Source organism: Chiloscyllium plagiosum, chromosome 19 (genome assembly GCF_004010195.1).
Source record: "Chiloscyllium plagiosum isolate BGI_BamShark_2017 chromosome 19, ASM401019v2, whole genome shotgun sequence".
NCBI lineage: Eukaryota > Metazoa > Chordata > Chondrichthyes > Orectolobiformes > Hemiscylliidae > Chiloscyllium > Chiloscyllium plagiosum.
This window is the reverse complement of record NC_057728.1, coordinates 36558456-36585721: the sequence shown is the minus strand read 5'-3', so window position 1 is coordinate 36585721 and position 27266 is coordinate 36558456. Positions and strand designations below refer to the sequence as shown.

Here is a 27266-nt window from a genome sequence, read left to right as displayed (position 1 = left end):
ATTTTTGAGAAGGGTTGTAAGCTCAGGTTGAGGTTCAGGTTGTAAGTTTGCTCTGAGCTGGAAGGTTTGTTTTCAGATGTTTCATCACCATGCTAGGTGACATCATCAGTGAGCCTCCAGTAAAGCACTGGTGTTCTGTTCCGCTTTCTATTTATCTGTCTTGTTCTGCCAAAGTGTGTGATATCACTTCTGGTTCTTTTTCTGTGAGGTTGGTAAATGGGGTCCAAATCAAAGTGTTTATTGATAGAGTTCCAGTTTGAGTGCCAGGCATCTAGGAATTCCCATGCCTGTCTCTGTTTAGCCTGTCCTAGGATAGATGTGTTGTCCTAGTCGAAATGATATCCTTTTTCATCTGTATGTGAGGATACTAGTGATAGTGGGTCATGTCATTTGCTGGCTAGTTGGTGATCGTGTATCCTGGTGGCTAGTTTTTTGCTTGCCTGTCCAGTGGAGTGTTTGTTACAGTCCTTGCATGATATTTTGTAAATGACATTTGTTTTGCTGGTTGTGGGTATAGGGTCCATTAGATTCATCAGTAGTTGTTTCAGTGTGTAGATAGGTTTGTGGGCTACCATGATGTGAAGGGATCGGCATCCTGACAAAGAGATGAAGAAGAACACCACTTTGACTGGGACAATACATCCATCCTGGGACATGCATGGGAATTCTTAGCGGTCTGGCATTCAAACTGGAATTCCATCAATAAACACATCAATTTGGACCCCATTTATCAACCTCTGAAAAAAAGAACTGGAAGTGAAATCACCCACCTTAACAGAGCAAGACACATGAATAGAAAGCAGGACAGAACACCAGCGCTTCACCGGAGGCTCACTGATGATGTTATCTAGCAGGGTGATGAAATGTCTGAGAACAAACCTTTCTGCTCAGCAAGCAAACTTACAACCTGCTACTTGAATTTATTGTGTTATGCTAAACACATGCTCATGATACACTCACTGCAACATAGCATGCAAACTGAGGGTATAAACATCTCACAATCCACCTTATCTCAGATCGCTCGAAGCATGACTAGAAGCATACTCCTCTTTTGTAACCTAATAGCTTAATATTAGCCCAGACATTTATATTCCGATGAATGTGATGTTAATACATAATTATTAGTTATAATAAATGTCAGTTTTGAAGAAGGGTCATTGGATCTTAAACATTAACTCTGCTTTCTTTCAACAGATGCTGCTGGACCTGCTGAGGTTTTCCAGCAACTTCTGATTTCTAGTATCCAGGTTTCTTTGGGTTTTTTTGTAATAAATATCTGTTGGATACTTCAATATCATGAAATCCATTCCCAGTTTCTTATGTTACAGGCGATCATGTAAGTATCACTGCATCAGGTAAAATATCCTGCTCGAGGCAAAGTCACACCAGGTAATCATTCTCTCACCACCAGGTACCTGACTCTGCTGTTCCAGTCAAGAACACCAGTGTTCTCAAAATGCTGGGCAATGACAAACATATGGCTTCACTTATAATTTTTGGATTGAACTGAACAAAACCTGCACTGTACAAATCCTGACCTTCATCAGCTAGCAACTAAAGCTGGTAGCAGTCTTGCCTCTGAATCTTCAAGCTCTGGGTTCAAATTCCACTCCAGAACCTGAACAAAAAAATCATGACTGACACTCCATAGGCTGCATTGGTGGTGACACCTTTTTCAGATGACACATTAAACTGAATAAGGTAAAAACAATGACTGCAGATGCTGGAAACCAGATTCTGGATCAGTGGTGCTGGAAGAGTACAGCAGTTCAGGCAGCATCCAAATTAAACTGAATGTTCAGGTAGATGTGAAAGATTTCATGTCACTCTTTTGAAAAAAAAGTGGTGCTCTAGCCAGTATTTATCCTTATTAACATCACATAAACAGACAGAAAATCTGGTTGTTATCACATTGCTGTTTGCAGGAGATTCATGTGTGCAAAGTAGCTTTTGTGTTTCCTGTAACATATGGGTCTACACTTCAAAAGTACTTAACCAGTCGTAAAGTGCTTTGAGCAGACTGGCATTGTTATAAGTCCTTTATAAATGCAAGTGTTTTTTCCTTTCAAGTAATCCCTGGAAAGATTAAAATTGACACCCTTATTTTAGACCTTGATCTAGATGTTAGATGGTCACATACAAAAAAAAAACTACATCTGTATCTTTCCACTTATTGTTTCTTAGGAAAAAGAATCAGATTCATACCATAAATGTTTTCTTAGATCTACTATAGACTTCCAGAGCTGGTTTCACCAAGCAACTCGATAAGAACATAAGATGTAATAGCAGAAGTAGGCTACTATCCTCGGCTGACATCAATAATAGTAAGGACTGCAGATGCTGGAAGCCAGAGTCAGTAAAAGTGAAGCTGGAAAAGCACAGCAGGTCTGACTGGTCCGAGACTCTCCCACAAGTAGAAACAACCTTTTTGCATCTACCCTGTCAAGTCCCCTCAGAATTCTTTTTAGTTTTAATAAGGTTGTATCACATTCTTCTAAATTCCAATGAGTACAAACTTAGCCTTCTCAGCCTACACTCATAAAACAGTCCCTCATACCCAGGATCAACTTAGTAAATTTTCTTTGACTGCCTTCCTCAGCTAATGTACCCAAAACAGTTAACAGTATTCCAAACTATGTTCTGTATAGTTTTACTACAGACCTAAGTAAGCTCTCCTTATTTTATTGAAATGAAAGCCAATGTTCTGTTTGCCTTCCCTAATATCTGCTGAACTTGTATGCTAACTTTATGAAATTTGTGCACAAGAGCTTCCAAATCCCCCTGTGCTGTAGCTTTGACATTCTTGATTTAAATAATATTCTGTTCCTGTGTTCTTTCAACTAAAGTGCATACCTCATACTTACCCATATCTGACAAGATCTCACCTACTCGCTTAACTTGTCTATATCCCTCTGCAGCAGTGTTCATACCAAAAGCATGCCAATTTGCATGCTGACACATTAATTTCAGTTTCAGAAGTTGCTTCCATGGATGGATTTTGAAAGTCCTTGCAACAAAAACATTTACAGGGAGCACTGCTCTGCAAACTCTTTGTGTCATCCTCAGCACTTGCCTTCCCACCTGATTGTGTCATCCACAACTTAGCTACAGTAAATTCACTTTTCTCATCCAAGCCACTGATATATACTATAAATAATTGTGGCCCCAGCAACAATTCCTATGGTATTCCATTAATTTACAATAGAAACTATGTTAAGTCATATCTTAGCTTTTAAACTATTATTAGTACATAAAGAACCATTTATAAGTTTCAGCCGTGTTCACTTAGAGTCATAGAGTCATAGAGATGTACAGCATGGAAACAGACCCTTCGGTCCAACCCGTCCATCCCGACCAGATATCCCAACCCAATCTAGTCCCACCTGCCAGCACCCAGCCCATATCCCTCCAAACCCTTCCTATTCATATACCCATCCAAATGCCTCTTATCTTTTCCAATTAAATATATTTTATTATTTAAAAGTCTATGAGTGACCTGCTGACTGAAAGGAAACTAAGCTGAATTTTTAGACCCTGATGAGAGCAGGATTGCGAGGAAATTTGCACTGTTGGTTGATATACTGACTTCCCAAGTCCCACCTACCCTGGGCCATTTTCCCAAAGGTGAGACTACTTCAGCAAGGCCATCTTCCCATAAGCAGTGTGTAGCCATTTCACCTGAAAAGCTTATTAAGAACTATTGCTGGAAGCTGACAGGAACTTTGGAAGGTGTTCGAAAACACTGTATGTAAACAGACTGGGAGGAAATGTTAACGCATTTGCTATATCAAGCTGTTCTGACAACACTTGGAGCAGGTGGGACTTGAACCAGTGCCTCCTGGCTCAGGGTGGGGGGGGGGGGAGGGGTGAACAATACAACTGTGCCACAAGAGTCCCTGCAGACATGTAATTTAAGGATGTGCATGGATGAAAAGATCCAGTTATAGAATGTTGCACTTGGGCAGCTGATCAGTAGAGATTCAGCCAATTTGCAAAAGACATGCAGATTATTAGAAGCCTTCCCTGCCAGGTCAGAGGTCAAACTGCAGGGTTTCCCCTTCCATCTGGCAGCCAAGCCTCTTTGTTTCTTTTCGATTATAAATCTGAAAGCTCTATCTGTTCACTTTGGGTCTCCTCTGGCCTGGACATTCCACACATAGTCCATTAGGGTGATTATGTTAATCAGAGGAAGTGGACAGTCTTGTGCACTGTGTAAGTTTCCAGCACAATTTTTCTTAAGCCATCGTGAAAGATCACAGAATCTTTGCTGGTACCAATTTGTGTTTGGAATTCCTCAATATTTTGCATAGGCAAATTGAGCTTGAAAAACAAGTGTGACTTTAATATCAGTTGTCTGTTTGGCGTCAAGCCATTTTGAATAATGCCCATGTATAACGAAGTACGATGCCCATGGCAAATGGTACAATGAGTTCCATCCAAAAGGAACACAGTCTATGCATTTCAAGTTTAATGAGCAATCCTTACCAGACATGAAAGGTCAATCATGCTTAACAATAGTGTCTGGCCATTTGGCAAAACACATGAAAGTATTGTGCAGAAGCTTAAATGACATTTGCTTAGAGAAAATGAAAATCTTGGCACTGTACATAAATGAAAATGAACAACAATAGATTATAAGCAAATAAACACACACTCACTCAGAATCATAAGCTTCCTGTAGACTGTAGTCTTTTTATAGTTCAAATATCTCAGGGGACGTTTGCTGTGTGTTTTGCACCACACAATTCTGAATCAAATGCTATTGTATGAAACTTGTTGAACCACAGACTCCATTCTATCTTGTTGAACCACAGCTTTGTCCATTGACATCATGAAATTAACACGTGAAGTTCTTACTCAGGTTATCTTATTCAGGCAGTTGTATGGTAAAACATTTTTGCTGGAGGCTAATAATGTTGCAAAGGTAGTTATAACACTTGAAAAGCTATGGCTTTGCATGAGTAGCAATTTGAATTGATATCTTCTTAAACATTACAGATAGGGTTGGCTATCAGATTTCTGTCAGGCATGATTACAGTGATGCTTTTGTAGCCACATGTACTAAAATTTCACCTTACGTATGATCCAGGACAACTTACTTCATGTATCCATTTACTTTAGTAGTATTTATCTTCTTCACTGCTGCAAATCTTAGTGCAACTTCTGGGGAGAAATGTATATGTGCAGTGTCATTTTTAAAACTGCTAAAGGGAACTGTATTGATTTCTAGTTCTCTAACTGCACAGAACATGTGGACTTCAGCAACAATATTAATGAGGAAACCCACAAATACCAAAGAGAGTACAGCTCTATTTGCATCTGGGGAACTGACATACTTTGCATAGCGTTGCTTTGAAGGGGCACATGTGAACAAGTTTCTCCTTATGAGGCTGTTGCCTATGAATTGTAAACAATTATATAACTATTACTGGAACTGCTGATTGATGGGCCAGCCATGCTGCAATTCCATAATATTGGATGATGCTGCTTGACATTTCTGAAGTGTCCTATTGGAGCTGCTCATTATTGGATCATGTTACTTTCTTCTGATGGCCCTGCTGCATTCGGTTGACTGAGATTACAGCTAACCTCTTTGAAACGATTTGGTGTTTCCTTTGATCTTCTACCATGCTTCACCGCGGTATTGTACTTTACTTAGCTCGCATAACACGAGAACTATAGTTTGGAATATAGTACTGAAATGTTCAATAGACACCGAGATCTTTATAGACACCGTTCACATGCTGTGATATGGTCTTGATATCATGGCCATGTCTCCTAAAGATATACTGTGTGCCAACCATGAAACATAACACAACATGTAGCTTCGAGAATCTGGTATTTTCACCTATATAACACATCATTAGAGCAGATAATCAAAAAACAGTAACCAAAGTGATGAAGCATGGCCAATGACCGTAAATGCTTGTACATTCTTTATAATTTTGGGTCAGGTTTGGTTTTAGGTTCCTATTCTGACATGATATGATGGTGATACCCGATGATCTTCGACTATCATGATGTGACACTTAAATTAACTCCTGTAACATCTGAAGGAGAGGTGGTTTGCATTGTGCTAAATAATTCAATGAATGTCATTAGTACCTGGCACCCACATATGTACATTACAATCAAAGGCACTTGCATGTCTGAGCTCTAAGCAATCCCTATACTGGAATACTCTAAGCTATACTGGAATAGCTGGCTTGCTTAGACAATAGGGCTTTCACTGGAGTACACTTCCCTCAGTGAATCATGTTGCAAGAAGTCTCAGCAAAACAGAGACATCTATTCCATCAGGCCAGATGCCATGATACAGTGATGGCATCATGAACGTGTCTCTTCAAAAGGTATACTGCATACTAGCTGAGACATAACAAAATATTCCCCTTTATCCGAAGAAGAAAAAAATACTCCAGCTAGACATGCATCATTATACATTGGCAGCGGCAGAGAATATATTAGTTATATAGACATGTAAGGACAGAATTAAAGAGATTAATAATTCAAACTTCAATGAAATGTTTTGTAGGCTCGGTGGATATAGAGGCCCCTTCTGCTTCTGGGGCTGGTACATTTGGCAGGCTTTACCTGCACTCATAAGTCACTGGATATCCTAATTTCCCCCTGTCCTGAACACAGATTTGCTTGCTAGCCATCTTCTACATTCAATACCATGTCTCCCTGATGTAAAATTGACATGTTATCTTGGCAAAATGAGTTCAAAACTAGAGGGCATAGTGTTTGAGCTGAGAGGGGATAGATTTGAAAAGAACCTGAGGGGAAATGTTTTCAAGGAGGCTGATGCGTATATGCCATGAACTGCTAAAGGAAGTGATAGATGCTGGTATAGTTACAATATTTAAATACAATTGGACAGGTACATGAATAAGGCAGGTTTAGAGAGAAATGGGGCAAATGCAAGTAAATGTGGCTACTTTAGTTTGGGAAACCTGGACAGCTTGGATGAATTGGATATGAGAGTCTGATTCCATGCTGCATGTCTCTATGACTTACCAAAATATACTAAATTCAATTTGGTATGAACAAAATGACTGAATGTTGTCAGGAACTTCCTTAATATTGTTAGGCCACCCTTAGATACCAACCTTCCACAACTCTTGCAGTTGTTCATCTTCAACTGATTGAAACTGTTCATACTAGCTTTGACCAAAGAGTAACGGATCTATCTTGAGAATACTTTCAGTCTTGTAATCTAGAGCATCCACATTTAGATCAAGAGGGACATCTTTGTCTTTGTGCTGGTTGGGTAATCTGCATAATGCCCTGAGCGCTATACTGGAATAGCTGGCTTGCTTAGACATTAGGGCTTTCAGCAATAGGTTTTTTTGTCTGGCAAACGACAGGCGCATAGAGCGTTTTGTGATGTATCTACTTGAGAATTGGGTTTATCCTGGTTGTATTGCAGTAGGCTAGGTTTTGTCAACAGAAGTTGCTTGAAAGAAAACATAATGGTGGCCATTTTGCCACAGTGTGTTGAAAGCTTGCTCAGCTGGGTTTTTCAAAGGACTCGATCTATTAATGGCAAGGAGCATGCTCAGCAACCAACCTGTGATGGGAAAAGATTCAAAAACTGGCCAATAGTAGGTGGTGTTTCGTTCCATGTGAGGTTTGTACAACACAGGCAATTGTAGTTTATACAAATTAATTCTTGACATTTAGTTAAATTTATAGAAACTACAAGCAATTGCAACTCACTAGCACAAAACTGTACAGGAATAAGAGTAACCAGGTGTGGAAGTATCTTTAAATAAACTGTCAGTCTGTATCTGTCCATCTAATCAGCTTTATTTTAGTTTGAGATAATTCTGAACATGAAATAAATTGTGACTGTAGTCATAAGTGCAGAAAGCAAGCCTCTTCATGCCACTCACTCCCCTGTGCATTTTATATCAACCTTGGTTAAGATGTTTTGTGTGATACACCCAAATAACTAAATAATTGCCATGGTGAGTTTGTTGCCACATACATTATTATGTGCTTTTCTTCTCTCCTACCTTAACTGTCATTGTAATATTTAATTTTTTGTGGCATTGGTAACAGCTGCAAAATCTGTGGTGAAACTGAAGCAATTGGATTGATGCCTTTCTCTCAAGCAAGTTTTCAACATTGACAATACTGAGATTAGAAAATTGAATTTGCTAAATACCCAGTGGTTTCTCACAATAGAAGTTCTTTAAAACTTTCTGCCAGCTTGGCTGCCCACAAACAGTCTGACTGTGGGACTGGTGGTCACTCCAAAGCTGGAGGAGCTTGCTTCACAAGGTTGCAGTCAACAAGATCAGGTACAAATGGAGTCAGCAAGATCACATGCTGAGTGTCAGAGGGACAGACAGTTTGGGAGGGGAATGGATGGAAGAGCTGGTGATAGTATGGGGTGGGATGCATTTACATGACAGCTTGTCTACAGAGGAAGCATGTCTGCTCTTCCTGATCTGTAACCAGCATTGTAAAGGAACTTACCTCTTATATTTAGCACTTTTTGCCGAGTTTCCCATGACCCGGGAAGACAGTCAAAATGAGTTAAAGAAGAATAACTATCAAATTGAAGTCAAGCAATCTTAGATTAGATTAGATTACATGACATTACAGTGTGGAAACAGGCCCTTCGGCCCAAAATGTCCACACCGGCCTGCCGAAGCGCAACCCACCCATACCCTTACATTTATCACTTACCTAACACTACGGGCAATCTAGCATGGCCAATTCACCTGAGCTGCACATTGTTGGACTGTGGGAGGAAACCGGAGGAAACCCACGCAGACACGGGGAGAACGTACAAACTCCACACAGTCAGTCGCCTGAGGCGGGAATTGAACCCGGGTCTCTGGCGCTGTGAGGCAGCAGTGCTAACCACTGTGCCACCGTGCCGCCCACCTTGTTTTATTATTTATATAACTAACCCATTTCCCTCAAGCAATTTAGTTTCTCAACCCTTGTCTGACTCCATTAAACTGAGGTGTGGCAGAATTGGGGCAGGATGGGTGTTCCTGTTTCCCTTTTGTTTGTATTTTAACCTCTGAGATGACACTTTTTTTGCAAGTTTAGGTAAAGTCCATTATATTTATGGCACATCAGTCAGACCTTTCTGCAACTCATAAGCAACTTTTGAATCATGGAATCCCTTCAGTGTGGAAGCAGGTCACACTGCCCCTCCAAACGGCATCCCACTCAGAGTCACCCCTAACCCTCTGCCTATAACCCTGCATTTCCCATGGCTAATCCATCTAGCCCACACATCCCTGATTACTGGGCAATTTAGCATGGCCAATCCACCTAACCTGCACATCTTAAAGGAAATCCATGCAGACATGGGGAGAATGTACAAACTCCACACAGTATGGGTTGAAACCTGGGTCCCTGGCACTGTGAGGCAGCAGTGCTAACCACTGAGCCACTGTACCACCCCCAGTCACTGAACTTTTTTTAACACGGCTTTTACTTCTTTCACCTACTATCCACTTAGAAGGTTTGCAGTTGAAAACATGGCATTTTAGCGGTTAATACACTTGCCACACATGCAACATATTTCAGTTAACACACAAGTATATATAAAATGGTTGTATGCATTGTATTAGCATAAGGCACAAAGGAAACATAATGTAATATCCACATTGTTCCATTTATAAAGAAGACTTGTTTCTACCATTTGGACAATATTTGTTCTTCCATTCAAGTGAATAAATTATAGCTTTATTTCATTCATATTTGAAAGTATTGCTTCTGATTGGGTGAAAACTGAGCAGATTTGTATGATATTAACACAGAAATAGAGGAACATAAGGTGTGGCCCTTTAGCTCCTCAATACTGTTCTGTCATTCAGTTAGACCACGACTGATCACTGATATACCTACTTCTGTCTCTCATCCCATAATGTCTTTGATTAACAAACATCTATTTCAGACATAAATCAACAACCGATTGAGCATTAACTGGTGTTTGTGAGAGAAAATTCCAAACATCGACCATTCATTGTGAATGGAAATGCTTCCTAATTTTACTCCTGGAAAGATCTTTTTCCAGACTTTAGTCGTTGTCCTAGACACCCAGCTACTGGAAAGATTTTCTGTCTCCCCTATGAGTTTCCCTTGAAGAAATAACAAAGAGGATTGATGAGGGCAGAGCAGGGAACTTGATCTATATCAGTGAGGCATTCCACAATGTTTCTCATGGTAGACTGGTTAGCAAGGTTAGATCACATGGAATAGATGGAGAACTAGTCAATTGGATACAGAACTAGCTCGAAGGTAAAAGAAAGTGGTGGTGATGGGTTGCTTTTCAGACTGGAGGCCTGTGACCAGTGGAGTGCCACAAGGATCGATGCTTGGTCCACTGCTTTTCATCATTTATATAAATTATTTGGATGTGAACAATATGGTTAGTAAGTTGCAGATGAATTGGAGGTGTAGTGGACAGCGAATAAGGTTACCTCACAGTACAATGGGATCTTGATCAGATGGGTCAATGGGCTAAGGAGTTGCAGATGGAGTTTAATTTAGGTAAGTGTGCGGTGCTGCACTTTGGAAAGGTGAATCAGGGCAGGACTTACACACTTAATGGTAAGGTCCTGGGAGTGTTGCTGAACCTTGGAGTGCAGGTTCATAACTCCTTGAAAGTGGAGTCACAGCTAGACAGGATAGTGAAGAAGGCATTTGGTATGCTTGCCTTTATTGATCAGTGCATTGAGTAAAAGAGACATTGGTGAGGCCACTATTGGAATACTGTGTGCAATTCTGTTTTCCCTGGTATAGGAAGGATGCTGTGAAACTTGAAAGAGTTCAGAAAAGATTTACAAGGATGCTGCCAGGTTTGGAGGATTTGAGCTATTGGGAGAGGCTGAATAGGCTGGGGCTATTTTCCCTGGTCGGCATGGACGAGTTAGTCTGAAGGGCCTGTTTCTGTGCTGAATATCTCTATGATTCTGTAATATCTTGCAAACTTATTAGAAAAATACTCCTTAACCTTCCAAATTCCAAGGAATATGACTATAGTCAGTGAACTTATAATTTAAACCTTGGAGTCCAGGTGTTATTCAGTAAAATTATACTGCTGTCCCATATATATTCTTCCAAAGATGTGCCATACGGAATAGCTCACCGTACTCCAGCTGTGGTCTAACCAGGGCTCTGTACAGCTATAGTATGACTTTTAGATCTTTGTATTTCAGTTATTTAGATAGAAATGCCAGCACTTAATTTACCTTTTTGATATTTTTCATACCTGTTCACAATAGTTTACTGACTTAAATATCTGGACAACCAGATCACTTTGAACTTCTGTGTATAAGGTAATGAGTATGAAAGAGTTAATGGTAAAGTTACATTAGCTCCACCCACCTGATGACATTAAAATCTTTGGGAGGAGAATAGTTAGTTTTGCACAGGATTCCAATAGAGACAGATATGACATACATATCACCTGACAGTTATAATTATGCCTAACCGGTTAATACAAACAGAAATTGCTGGAAAAACTCAATTTAATAATATTCTTCCTATAGCAAGGCAACTAGAACTGTACACACTAATCTAAAAGTGACATCACCAATATCCTATACTACCTCAACATGATGTCCTACCTCCTACCCTCAATGGTCTGAGTAATGAAGGCAAGCGTGCGAAATGCATTCATAACCTGTCTACCTGTGACGCAACTTCGAAGAACGATGTACCTGAACCCTTCAGTCTCTCTATTCTATCTACCATCTTTAGTTACTGGCTTTCTATTATAGACTTCAGACACACAGCAAAACTGTTGATTCTTAACTTCCCACTGAAGTAGCAACTCACTCAGTTGTTAAGAAGGTGGCTCACCACCATTTACTTGAGAGTGTTTAGAGACAGACAACAAATGTTAGCTTTACAAGTGATTTCCACAGTAAAACAGTGTTATCCATCTCTAATGTAATAGGTCCAAAATCAGCATGCTGCCATTAATGCTTAAATAGTTTCTTACAGAGGACTGCTGAAAAATTAAAATACATCAGTAGAATTGTTTGGTGTTTAAATAAATATTAAAGTACTCTGTTAAGATAATCAGCTTTCTTTCTTTGCACAATGCTTGTGGAATTTGCTTCATCTAGACCATCATAGTCGAGACAAATCAATACCAACCATTACCAGACACTAATCTGAGCTCATAAGGGACACAGTCTATCACGATGCAAGTGCCATTACAGGCAGAAATCAATTTGCTATGTCAATTTGTGTAATTAAACAAAGAGATATGGATATACTCACAGGCTTAATGAATTCAAAGCCCACATTCTGGTTTGTCAAAAAAAATTTAAAGGATTTTAATCAATAGTTTAAAAAAAATTGCTAGTGCTTACATTCCAGATAAGATATTCATGTTATGACCAAATTTGAGTTAAGAATAAAACTTGAGCAAGAGAATATTCTAAAAAAAAGTGAAATGTGACATAACATTTATCTTCGGTGGTTTAAGTCAGGAAATAGAACAACGTTGACCAAGAAATTATTGCTTTTTTATTATTTCATTCAAGGTAAAAGCAGGTTGTTGCTGAGGCAGCATTTGGATCAAATAGCTAATCAAACATGCCAACGGTCTTTCATGCAAAATAAAATGGCTGCACTATGCAGCTTAGGATTTATTTTTATTCCGATGGAAGCAGTCATGTTAAACTTATGAGGGTCCTAACAACTGATAATCCTTTAGCCATTTCCAGTTAAAGAAATGCATATCTGTGTGGAATTCAAAGGAAAAAAGCTCAAATCTGACACTGCAGAGATAGTAGATCAGCTAATTCAATGCCAACAGAACTGCTCAATAAAACATCCAAAGTGGTGCAACAAAATGCAAATGAGCTTGTTTCCTCAATGCACTTACTCGCTCACCAGAATTAGCCACACTCCCACTGACGAATCCATTTTTCCCACCTCGGCTGACTAATGTAATTGGCAGGGTCTCTTTTACAATGTGCACGTGCCCACAAAGGCTGATCAAGGCATTTTTTTCAGTGAAAACCTATGCATTAGTTAGAATTGGAATTTTTAAAAATCCATTACAAAATACTCAGCAGTTGAGGTATAAGTTGACAGTTTGCTTTAAATTAGATTAAAAATTGCATGTCTTTTCTTCAAACCTGTTAACTATCTATGGAGGCATAAACCGCATTACAAGTGTACATACATCACTCTTTCCTTTAAGATATTTTGCAAAATGTTGTAGTTTTCTCAAGAAAGCATCAGTACTACTAATGGATTGTGTTTATTGATACTTTAGTTAAACTGCTAATATAGTGTCGCATGGGAGATTGATTCATAATGCTGCAAAGCACAGCATAGGTGGAGTGCTGCTGAAATGTTAGATCAATAGTGAGCTTAAGCAGAGTAACCAAAAAGGTAGTTATATATGGAGATGGAAGAAATAGAAGGAGGTAATTAGATGCCTCAGGGTTCAATACTGAGGCTGTTGCTGTTTACAAATGCACATAAGTGACTTCATAAGTGAATAAAAGCAACATTTTCCCAAGTTTTCAGATGCCACCAAAAAGAAAGGAACTGAATGCACTCAGGAATAGGCTAACCAAATTCAAAAAGCACCTGGCTAGATGAAGAGGAGTGAGGCTGATAATTGTGAAATGTTAGGGAAAGAACAAGGGGTTTCATTTACATAAATCTTTACATGACTCCAAGACATTCCCAAAGGACTTTACTGCCACTGAGATACTTTTGAAGTGTAGTCACTGCTGTAATGTAGGGAAACAAAGCAGTTAATTTGTGCAGAGCAAACATAAGACGTGAAGATGAACTGATAAAGTGAATGTCACAGGCTCTGCAACAAGAGGTAAAAAAAAGGTTAGATTTTAACAAGAGTGTAGTAGACTCTGAATTTTTGGAATATGATGCTTATAGAAACATTTGAAAAAATGGGGAGGGCGAGCGTTGACTTTTATTTGTTGATAAAACAATTAGAGAATACTTGACCAAAGTATTGTTTGAAGGATATGATCTCTTAGTAAATGGTACTTGCTTAACTCTCGTTTCTGTTCTTACACATTTCTATTCTCCCACATTTTGAAATGATGATTCTTGGCAAGGAACTGAGATACTGTCTACACATAATATTTTATCCATGGCCAATGTTCCTCTGTCATCCTAATAGAAGTGTTAATTAGTTGAAAATACACTGGGTAAAAATACCCTTAAGCATTTGCAAAATAACACTGCTTAGAGTCTTTCATACTTTGTAATCCCACGTCATTAGAGAAAAAAGATAACTTATCTGTTGCCGTGAACAAATGGATTCCTGAAATTCATCTGATCAAATTTATCAAAAAAGTAACCCACAGGAAAAAAGGACCGGTGCACTAAAATCATTCAAGTCACTATTGCATTTTAAGAAAAAGTAAACCGACTTATAGTGTATCATAACTAGAGTTTAAACCCGCAATTTAATATCAGTTTAGCTCTCTTACCTTATTGACACAGTATCTGTCAGCACCGTTGTAAAAATGGTGAAGACCTTTTGAGAGACCTCTTCTACAACACTTGTCAATGAAATTCTCAAATAATTGATTGATGTATTTCACAGAAAATGCACACACAGCTGATTTATTGGTAGTTTTGGAAGACTCAGGTCTACTTTGTGCAAATACTGCAAAAAGTACATCATCTTCCACAGAAACTCCTAACTGATCAGCAAAATCTGCACCTGGTTTAGTTACAAATGCTGCCTGCAAGATGTTGAAGACTTCAATATTTGAAGATCTCTTTTTTCGCCTTTCACTGATAATACATTCCATTGGCATTTCCATATAAGAATGTAAATAAGGATCTGACCTCCTCAAGCGAATAATTTTGGTGTGAGATGCCTGTGTGCTCAAAGATTCATGTTGCACAGTTAAAAAATAAACATAGTCCCCACTTTCAAAAGCATAGAGATATTTAATAGGATAAGCATCCCTAAATTTTGGACTAACATCCATATAGGAATGGTCAGTAAGAAATTGAAAACCATCTTCAGATTCTTTCAACCTTTTTAAAGACATTGAATGTAATTGGAAGGCCAGAGGTGCAGAACTCAGTGTCGCTCCTGTATACAACTTCAGAAATCCATCCTGTTCTATCATCAACACTTTTGTACCGAGTGGGCTGGCAATGCAATCGGGACACTTGTTGGGTTCGTTGTTAAATCGTGAATACAAACACTGGACGTTGTTTGAAATATTGGCAGGATTATCATGTTGGAGATTGTGGAGAAAGCAAACACCATTTCTGGTGCTGCCACAATGTATGAGTTGATCTCCATAAAATGTTTCTATAAGTAAAACCATGTTTGTGTTGTTTCTCCACACACGGTCAGAGCTTGTTTCATTATTCTCACAGGTGCCACATGGTGAACATTTCAGGGATTCCAATACAGGACCGGTTTTGAATTCAGAAAGCTTTTCTAAGTTACTATTCACAACATATATTGTATTTATTGCCCCGATATATATATGCTGATTGTGAAGGACTAAGTTCTGTATCAAAGTTTCTGAAATGAAGTTCAAAAAGTTGTACTGCACTTTTAAGTTCAGATCCGCATACTTTTCTGTAGGGCCACACTCTCCATTGCTTTGTTGTGCCATCAAACTCCCAAAGATTATCAAAAGAAAAGAAATGCTTGATTGATGATTCATTGTTGAAAGTGCCATCAACTGCAAGACAAAAAGGTAAGATTAATTATATTTTGTAACATATTTAATATTAGTGGTTACTGAAAACTGATACGACGCTCATAACAAAATCAGCAGTTCCCTGATAGCTAAACTGGTTAAGATTAGACAATCCATACATAACAAAAAGGTTGCTGGTCTTAGCTGATTAGCTGATCTCAATCACAGAGGTGGCAGGGGAACACAATTCACCTCATGATGCTTGAATGGAAGAAGAAGAATAAACAACAAATAGCTGTTGGTATGCTTCTGTTCGATGCAGAAAGACTAAGTTAGACATCCTCCTTGGTGATTAACATCATGTGATCAAAAATACTCACTTTATAGAATCATAGAATCCCTCCAGTGTGGAAATAGGCCCTTCGGTCCAACAAGTCCACACTGACCCTCCGAAGTGTAACCCACCCAGACCTATTCCCCTACCCTAACACTCTACATTTTCCCTAACTAATGCACCAAACCTATATATCCCTGAACACAATGGGCAATTTAGCATGGCTAATTCACCTAACCTGCACATCTTTGAATCGTGGGAGGAAACCGGAGCACCTGGAGGAAACTCACACAGACACAGGGAGAATGTGCAAACTCCGTGGGTACTCATGGATAAAGTTATCAAAGATAGCTAACAACATTCATCTGGAAGACATCTTCTCTTCCTGACTTGGGATTTTCTAGGCACAAGCCAGCCCTTCAGCAACTCACAGCACCAATCATACCTCAGGCTGCATTCCAAGTTAGTTGGAAATGGGATAGTTGGATGACTGAATGAGGTTAGCATAACAGTGAAATGCTATGCTCTACATATTTAACAAGCATATTGCACATTTTCCAGCAGGTAGCACGGGATAGAAATTACGGACCGGAAAACAAGGAGATTTCTCCTTTCTTGCTGCAAGATCATTGAACTTATAGCTATGTTCAAGTTACTGCAGTGAAGGTCAGTTAATATCACAGACACAGATTGAAAATTGTATGACTAAGATCTTGATGTGGTGGTAACGTCATTCAGTATGTCACCAGAGAGGCAATCATCTTTTTTTTTTATTTCTGTAGATAAAGCTCTAACAATTCTATGTACACAGGCAATGAAATCTAGTAGATTATGTATTGGAATGGAATAATGTGCCATTAAAGCGGTGTAGAAATGCCCCTTGATCTTTCGTAACATACTTTAAATCCACAAGCAGTTACTTTAAACATAGACACTATTGTGTGCAGTCTCTAAACAACTAGGAGCTGATTTACATGGATGGGCACCCAACAGGTGCAGTTATATGTGAAGTCTACAGAAGACAACATCCCATGATTTTGCAGAATTAGACCAAGAAGTTTGGGAATTGAGTCAAATTGAGACAGAAGATCAAAAACCCTCCCTCCTGGAATATTAATTTTAATTAAGTGCATACAAATTTACAAAAAACGCATTATGGTTTTAACACTTTATATAATGTAATTCTTGCTTCACAAAAACTATGTATACATTTTGAAAACTGTAACAGGAATTTATTTCTTAAAAGATTGATGTTAATACATTGTAAGTATTGATAATGCCACTTTTTGAATACACGTGGTTTACTGCTGGAGATTGTTGAAAAGGAGCATGAAGAAATTTCATTTTAGTCCAATTCCTTCCGTGTGGTTTGAGTTACAAAAGACTCATTTTTCTGCCATTAGTCTACTGTCATTTTGCTGTTGTAATCAACAGAACAAAAAAAATAAATACCACTTCTCCTAAGGTCTGATGTTTGAGTGGATGATGTGGTTTGTTATTATCTTGGAATTATCAAAGAAATGCTTTCACTTGTCTTAGTAATTTCCCCAAGGAACTGATCAGTGGTTTTGTGGATTTTATTTATAATGCCACTGATAACATAGGCTACTGACTCATGAAACACAACTGTGCTTGCTGTTCAAAATCATATTTGTGTCTACTGCTCTGCATAAGGTTGCACACAAATCAACTAATTTCATTAAGTCTTACAACAGAATGAAATAACAGTCATTTAGAAAGCTAATACACAGCAATACAATTTGACTAACAGCTTTTAATTTGGTTATTGATGAAAACAATTCATGTGGTTGATCCCAATTAGAACTTGCAAAGATCTTAGGTTAATTTATCATGCCAGGATTGTCCTGAAAGCTTATGTCAGAATGAACAGCCTGCTCTGGAAATAAAATTGGCAATTTTTTAAAATACTGGGCAAAACTGAGTTGGCAGGAGTTAAATCAATTTGTTATGCAATTTCGGGATTAATGTGTCAGTATTAATAAAGGTGGCACTAAAATCCAAATCAGAGAAAATGCTCTCACAAAAACTAATTGCGGGAATAAGAAAGCAATTCTTTCCTGTTGCTCTCCTTCAATCATCTGTAATTAAAAAGATTAAGAAGGTCTTACTACAGTCAAATCAACAAGACAGACAATTATAACAACTGGCCGCAAATTCAACTCATCAATACATTTGAATTCCAATGGTAAAAGACTTTGCATGTTATTAAAACTTGAGAAGACACTAGATTCCAACAAGTAAAACAGAACTTTGCTTCCAGAGACATTAAAAACATAGTTAAAAATTACACAATGCCAGGTTATAGCCCAACAGGTTTATTTGGAAGCACTAGCTTACGCACTGCTGCTCCTTCATCAGGTGGTTGTGGAGAATAAGATCATAAGACACAGAATTTATAGCAAAAGTTTACAGTGCGATGTAACTGAAATTAAATATTGAAAAAGACCTGGATATCACACTGTAAACTTTTGTTATAAATTCTGTGTCTTACGATCTTATATTCCACAACCAACTGATGAAGGAGCAGTGCTCTGAAAGCTAGTGCTTCCAAATAAACCTGTTGGACTATAACATGGTGTTGGTGTGATTTTTAACTTTGTACACCCCAGTCCAATACCGGCATCTCCAAATTAAGAATGTGAGTCATCACAATTTAAGTGTGATCGTGACAAAACCAGCAAGTCAATTTTTCAAAAACTACTAACAACTAGCTCAGCAGAAAGACTTTGCACTGTGGGATTGAAGCATGTGACCCAGGAAAGCTTCTGCTGCAGTTATAAGTCTGTGCTTACTCAGCTGATGTAGACCAAGAAGGCATCTCAGTGTAAGTGCTGGCCTCAGTGCCAAGAGAGAACTGAAGGATGGGTGAAAAAGACAGACTTCTATATTGTGATCCATGTTTTCCTATGAACAAGTGTTCACTCTTAACTGCATGAGTATCTCAAATAATCCTTAATGATATAATATGTTTTGTAAATTTGTATGTACTTAATTAAAATTAATATTCCCAGAAATAGAAAATAAGATCAACTCATGGTTCCAAAAAACGTGAATTCACTCTCTCAGCCATTCACCAAAAGTAAGTATTAACAAAGGCTAATTTGCTGAAAGTAACTTGGAAATCTACCACCAATTCTTCATCACTGCTTGATCAAGTTCCCAGAACTCCCGTCCTAACAGCACAGCTAACTCACAGTACCAATTTGAGACCAATGGGCAATAAATGTTGGCCATGTAGGCAAAACCCATATCACAGGTATGAATACACAGTAACTTAGCAATTCACAGCAGCCACCCCATTGTACAATGAGATATTACAACAAATGATCAATTGATTGGTCAAAGAGATATATTTTAATTTGGAAGTTACTATTTATGCATCCACCACCATTTCAGGCAGGGTATTCTTGTTCAAAACAATCCATTGCACAAAACCCTGAACTTGTATCTCAATTTTTTTTTGGCAATTATCTTAACTCTGCATCCTCAGTTATTTACACTTACCAGTGGAAATGTTTCTCTATCAAAACAATTAATAGTTTTCATAGAATCCCTACAGTGTGGAAATTTTGGCCCAAGTCCACCCCCGACCATCCGAAGAGAATCCCACCTAGACCCATTCCCCTATTAGTCTACAATTCCCCTGAATAATGCACCTAACCTACGTATCTCTGAACACTATAGGCAATTTAACATGGCCAATCCACCTAACCTGTACATATTTGGATTGGGGTGGAAACGCACACACGCACAGGGAGAATGTGCAAACTCCACATAGACAGTTGCCCAAGGCTGGAATCAAACCTGGCACTGTGAGGCAGCAGTGCTAACCACTGAACCACTGTGCTGGCTGTGAGTTTTAAAATATCTCGATGTGCAAACCTGGGCCATACAGGATCAATGACTAAAGTGGAAGAAAGTAAGGGTACTGGGGGACAAGAACACAAAAGGCAGGGGTGAGGAAGCGACTGAGCAGATGGTAAGTTCGAGAGTTGTTGCGTCAAAATGAAGGGCCAAAAAGAAGGGAAATATGTTTTCTAAGCACGGATGCGAAAGAAAGCTGGCAGTGGAAGGGCACGTGAGTACGGAGGTGTCCACATAATTGATCAGAGATGGCCTTGTCTGTGACTGACATGATTGGAATTGAGAGGCCATGTGAGATAACAAAATCGAGGTGATGTCCCAGCCACTAGCAATACCCTATCAATCGATAGTTCAGCTGAAACTGCAGCTACAGAATTTTTCAAAATATAGATTTTCCAGTCAGTTTTAATCCAGTAAAAGGAAAAACATTGTGGCAATTATTTGTGATCCAATAATCAGGAATGAAGTTCAACCACTATAAAGACGTCAAATCTTTAAAACCTCTCCACACCACAGGTTTTGTGTGCTGTAAATCGTGATAGATTTAAATCCCCTGCCAATTACTTTTAGAATAAATCTATTCCAAGTTATCAGTCTCTGTTGTGTTCCTTCACTTTTAAATGGTAAAATTTGCTGATGGAGCATTTCTAATTTTACTGTTACATCAAGATTTGTTTAACCTGAAGGCTTGGGTGTTCCTTGCACTATTCCAAATGCATATATTTGATTTTTAATTGTCGAGTGAAACGCTGAATCAATGTATCTTCAGTGGATATAGAATAAAATTAATATTAAAAATTCTAAAAGTCTTTTGAATGTAAAATCTGTGAAGGGAAAATTCCACACTTACTGACAAAAGAATGAATAGAATTTGGAGATAAGATGGGTCCTTTGCTCAAAAGGGCAGTCAGGATAGGCCAGGTAATTGCAGACCAGTTGGTCTGATGTTTGGAAAATTATTGGAAAAAATCTGAGGGACAGGATTAATCAATATATGGAATAGCAGGGACTGATCAGCATGGATTTGTTGGAGATAGATCCTGTTTGACTAATTGATTTGAGCTTTTTGAAAAGATGACTAAACAATATAGTGCAGTTGATGTGATCTACATGGACTTTAGTAAGGCCTCTGATAAGATCATGCATGGAAAGCTGTCCAAAAAGATAACAGATCATGGGACCCAAGGCAATTTGGCAAACTGGATTCAAAATTGGCTTGCAAATTAGCAGCAAAGTGTGATGAAGGTTTTTTTCTTGTAATTGGAAGTCTGTGACCAGTCATGTACCACAAGAAGCGGTGCTGGGATCCTTGTTGTTTTTTATGTCCATTAATGACTTGGATGCAAATGTAGAAGGTATAATTAGTAAGTAGGCAGGTGACATAAAAATTGGTGGTGTTGCTGATAGTAAGGAGGATGCAGACTGATATTGATCAGGCGTACATTGGGCAGAACAGTGGCAAATGGCATTTAATCCTTACAAGTGTGAGGTGATGCATTATTGGAACGTCCAATGAATGCTATACACAATGAATGGTAGGTACCTAGGGAGTACTGAGAACAGAGAGACATTGGTGTACAATTTGCTAGACCCCTGAAGGTGTCAGCACAGATGGATAAGGTGGTGAAGAACACATTTGGATGCTTGCCTTCATTAGCTGGGCATAGAAAATAGCAGCAAGGAAATATTGCTACAACTATTTAAATAGTTAGTTAAGCCACAGATGGAATATTGTGCAGTTCTGGTCACCTCACTATTGGAAGAATGATTGCACTGATGCATTGGAGATTCACCAGGATGTTGCCTGGGATGAAAAATCTAGGTAATGAGGAGATAGGCTGGATTTGTTTTCTTTGGAGCAGAGGAGGCTGAGGGGGGATCTGATTGAGAGATACAAAAATTATGGGAGGCATATACAAGGTAGGTCATGAGAACCTTTTCCCCATGATAAATCTGCCTAAGACCAGAGAGCATCAGTTTAAGGTGAAGAGTAAGTGGTTTAGAAGCAATCTGTGGAAAAGTCTTTTTACCCAGGGAGTGGTGGAGACAGATACTCTAGCAACATTTAAGAAGCATCTGGATGAGCACTTAAAATGCCAGGGCATAACAGGCTATGTGCCAAACATAGATAAATGGGATTAATGTTGTCTGGTATTTGATGGTGGGTTGAAGGTCCATGTTTCTATGCCATGTGAATCAAAATATACACCTGGAATATTTCCCTGGATGAATAAGTGGATGAATAAACTGGCTTGAGATTCTTCCTTCACAATTGGAGTCCAGAACTAGAGGGCATAGGTTTAGGGTGAGAGGGGAAAGATATAAAAGAGACCTAAGGGGCAATGTTTTCACACAGAGGTTGGTACGTATATGGAATGGGGTGCCAGTGGAAGTAGTGGAGGCTGGTACAATTGCAACATTTAAAAGGCATTTGGGTGGGTATATGAATAGGAAGGGTTTGGAGGGATACGGGCTGGGTGCTGGCAGGTGGGACTAGATTGGGTTGGGATATCTGGTCGGCATGGACGGGTTGGACCGAAGGGTCAGTTTCCATGCTGTACATCTCTATGACTCTATGACTGTATTGGGTATCAGGAGTATATTGGGATGGGTTCATTAGCATACAGAGCCAGGTGCCCAACACAGCAGCAATAAAACAAGGTGCCCCACACTGTTAGCCAGTTGCAAACTAGACTGTTTAGCAGCCATCTGAGATAGAGGGCCAGAGGACTGTTGAGCCATGAATTAGAACAAAGATATTGAAAGCTTATAGACCGAGAATTAGGGAATTAATGTCATTTAATGCTGCTTTCGTCCAAAATATTCTCAATACTCCTGTAAGGAAGTGGAGAAAATGGGAAGGTCATGGAGTAGAACAATCCACCTCCTCATACCAGAATTAGTCATTATTTACTGGATAGAAAAAAAAATCGTTTGCCGTGGATTATGTCACAGTTTGCAGTATAACCTAAATTATAGGCTAATTAGAAGTGGACTATGTGAGGCAAAAATACTAACTGCATCATTAACTTCCCAACCACTACCTGCTCATTTTTAGAGGTTGGTGGATTTAATGTGTAAATATCTCTTCTTAATTTTGGATCATTTTAGGATTTATCCTTTGGTGAGATGATCTAAAATAGCTCAGAATGTTAGCCAACTGTTATATCTGCAATTCATGTTCAATTGGTTAGTAGAAATTCTGTAACAAGTCCAGTAGCCAGTCCGGAAAACATTTAAATTCTCAGAAATCATGTCATAAAGGGCCAGGAAACCAACCATACAAAATAATGTAAATTAACAGCGCCTTGATGATTTACCACCCGTTAGCGGTAGGAGACCTGATTTTCCTGTTAAATATTTAAATAAGCAATGTTGCTCTGAGGCATCTGGATGGCAGTAGAAAAATAACTACTATAAAATGTGTCACATAGCATTGTCTTTGCAAGTCAAAAAAAACAAGGCAGTCCTTAACCTTAACTGCTGTGATTTGTATCAACTGAAATATTCAACTAATATGCTACTTCATACCCCTCCAAACCCTTCCTATTCATATACCCATCCAAATGCCTTTTAAATGTTGCAATTATACCAGCCTCCACCACTTCCTCTAGCAGCACATTCTATACACGTACCACCCTCTGCGTGAAAAACTTGCCCTTAGGTCTCTTTTATATCTTTCCCCTCTCACCCTAAACCTATGCCCTCTAGTTCGGGACTCCCCGACCCCAGGTAAAAGGCTTTGTCTATTTATCCTATCCATGCCCCTCATAATTTTGTAAACCTTATTAAGGTCACCCCTCAGCTTCCGACGCTCCAGGGAAAACAGCCCCAGCCTGTTCAGCCTCTCCCTATAGCTCATATCCTCCAACCCTGGCAACATCCTTGTAAGTCTTTTCTGAACCCTTTCAAGTTTCACAACATCTTTCCAATAGGAAGGAGACCAGAATTGTACGCAATATTCCAACAGTGGCCTAACCAATGTCCTGTACAGCCACAATTCCTTCTAGATGGAAGTGGTCATGCGTTTGGCTGGAAGTTGCTGTCTAAGGACCTTTGGTGAATTTCTGCAATGCATTTTGTAGATGGTATACACTGCTGCTATTGAGCATCGGTGGTGGAGAGAGTGGTTATTTGTGAATATGGTGCCAATCAAGTAAGCTGTTCTTTCCTGGATGGTCTCAAGCTTTTTGAGTGTTGTTGGAGCTGCACTCATCCAGACAAGTGAGGAGTTTTCTATCACACTCCTGACTTCTGCCTTGTCGATTATGGACAGGCTTGGGGGAGTCAGGAGGTGAGATACTTGCTATAGTACTCCTAGCCTCTGACCTGACCTGGCGAGTCTAGTTGAATTTCTGGTCAATTGTTGATAGTGGAGTACTCCGTGACGGTAACACAACTGAATGTCAAGGGCTGATCGATATAGGCTTACTGTTTCTCACTTTTTTTCTGTGAAAGTCTCGAGCTTGTTTACATCTGCCTGCAACAAAGAGGGAAACTGCTCTCTTCATGTTATCTGGACAGATCTCGACAACATATGACAAAGGATACAGTAGCACCACTGAATTAATGAAAATGGCTAACAACAACTGAGAGATGCTAACTATCAGGAAAGTTTGTATTAGATGAGCCCCCTTTTCTCTAGAATAGACAAGGCTGAGGGGTGGTATGGAAGACGCCTTTAAGACAGCAAATGCATTTAACATGGTAGGTCAGAGATGATATTCCACTTGGTCTAGTCTCATATAAGGGGCTAAAATAAGAAACACAAAACCTCTTTACCCAGAGAATAGTTAGAATGTGGAACTTGCTAACTCATCATGAGTTGAGGTGAATATCGTACACACCTTTGGAGTGAAGTGAGGAAAAAAACATGAGCAAGAAAGAAATTGAAGCACATTCAGATAAGAGTCAGTGCAGCAAGAGGAGGAGCATAATCATCGGCATTGACCGCTTGGGAGATGTATGTCATGTACAAACCTGTTTAATATAGCTCAAGTTAAAAACAGGCATAATCTTTTGAAAATTTCAGAATAATCACTAGAATTCAGTTTTCTGCAAGTCTCAGGTTGGTTCACTGGTTATTGAATTTAGCTCGGAAATTACTTCAGGGCTAGTTCCAACAGCTAGACAAATTAGGAAAGGTTACAAAATAAAAATTGGATGGTATAAGAGATCTAGACATAATAGAGAAGATTTGATGGAAGAAGTATCCCCATCACTGTATTGTTATTTTCTGATAGCTCACACTCTAGATATTTCTGATTTATCGAAACCGGAGCACCCGGAGGAAACCCACACAGACACGGGGAGAGCGTGCAAACTCCACACAGTCAGTCGCCTGAGTCGGGAATTGAACCCGGGTCTCTGGCGCTGCGAGGCAGCAGTGCTAACCACTGTGCCACCGTGCCGCCCATTAGGAAAGGTTACAAAATAAAAATTGGATGGTATAAAAGATCTAGACATAATAGAGAAGATTTGATGGAAGAAGTATCCCCATCACTGTATTGTTATTTTCTGATAGCTCACACTCCAGATATTTCTGATTTATCTAGGTCTGGAGATTATTCATGGGTCTTTAGCTTTGCCTTAAAAAAAATCCATATAAATGCACCATTATAAAGGCCTACAAAAGAAAGATTGCTCCAGATAAATGTGTAATTTAGGAATTGGCGCAGGCTTGGTGGGCCAAGGGGCCTCTTTCTGTCCTGTAGAGAATTGTAATTTGTAGTTGTAAACGTTTTGCTGCTTACTAATTCCTATAAAATATACAGGGTTTTTATGGATTGATTCAATCTTCTTTTCCCCAAATATTTTGTTCTCTGTAACTTGCTGTGTCTGTTTTTCTGACTTGGATTAACTTGGAAATGTTTCCTATCTTTAGACAAGGTATTTTCCCTGGGATGGGGGACATCGAGAACTAGAGGGCATAGGTTCAGGGTGAGAGGGGAAAGATATAAAAGGGACCTAAAGGGCAACTTCTTTGTGTAGATGGTGATGCATGTATGGATTGAGCTACCAGAGGAAGTGGTGGAGGCTGGTACAATTACAGCATTAAAAGGCATATGAATAGGAAAGGTTTAGAGGGATATGGGACAAATGCTGACAAATGTAGTGAGCTTAGGTTAGGATATCTGGTCAGCATGGACGAGTTGGGCCTAAGGGTCTGTTTCCATGCTGTACATCTCTATGACTGTATGACTTTATGAAAGTGAGGATGAACTAGGTAGGCATCCTTTGCGATATCCAGTAAATTACGTACCATATCCAGAAAGTAACTAATAATCTCATAACATGCTAATTCAAGCATGGTCATGAAAAAGAATACAAATTTTAGTTTGCAGGAGCTTCTGTCGAAACTGATTTATGTTTTTTGTTGTAAGCACAAAATCAAAGTATTGAGAGAAGAGTTGAATCATAAAAGCCTCCTATTTTCCATCCAAAACATCTGTCTAATGCTCTTGACAAACAACAAAAACGCAAACATTGGAAATTTGAAACATAAACAATGGAATGTAGGCAAGGTTCTAGCCAAATCAGGAACCTGTTTTTTGGTCCCCTGAGATAACTGCGGTCTGATCTGCAGTGTACACTCTACTTTCCATAAATTGGACTTGTTACTTGGTTTAAAAAGCTACCTAAAAAGCTGAATTAAGCAATGCAGACAACATAAACTGGCAAGTACTTAAATTAATTGGATTATCAGATCATTTAAATTGAGCAACTTTGATTTAAGATGAGTAGAATATGTGTAAGAATATGTCAACTTTTAGTTGCCGATTTGATGGAAGCTTTACTGGCAAGGCCAGCAATCATTGTCCAAGCCCAAGTTCTCGAGAAGGTGGTGGTGAATCACCTTCTTGGACTGCTACAGTCCATGTGATACAGGTACTACCACAGTTATATCAAAAGTGAGCTGCAGACTTTGATAATGAAAAAATTACAATATTGTTCCAAGCCAGGATAATGCGTGACTTCATAAGAGAACTAAGAAGCGGAGGTATTCTCTGTTCTCCTATGTCTGCTATCACTATCCCCTAGAAGGACACAGTGAAAAGACTGGGAGGTGTTGTTGATTGAGCCTTGTGGAGTTATTGTAGTGCACCTTGTGGGTGGTATATTGTACTGCCAAAGCAGTCAGTGGTGGAGAGACTGAAACCTTTCAGTTAGATGTGAATCATGCATGCTGTGTTGTCCTAGATGGTGCTAGGCTTCCTGAAAGTTGTGGGTGTTGTACTCATCCAGGCATTTGGAGAGTATTCTATCACAGTTCTGACTTGGTGGAAAGGAGTGGAGGAAACAGAAAGTGACTCACTTGTCACAGAATACCAAGCCTCTGAGCTGCTCTTGTCGCCACAGTATCATGTGCTGTTTCAGTTAAGTTCCTGGTCAGTGGCAACTCT

At 39.1% G+C, this 27266-nt stretch overlaps 1 protein-coding gene across 1 annotated transcript in view; it reads right to left on the bottom strand.

The window, feature by feature from the left end:
• Nucleotides 1–27266, bottom strand: part of met (MET proto-oncogene, receptor tyrosine kinase) — a 124229-nt gene that overhangs the window by 70605 nt on the left and 26358 nt on the right. The window contains exon 2 of the mRNA XM_043709570.1: nt 14463–15686. Coding sequence (XP_043565505.1) covers nt 14463–15683 — 1221 coding nt within the window. The 5' untranslated portion in view covers nt 15684–15686. The remainder of the gene's footprint in view (nt 1–14462; nt 15687–27266) is intronic.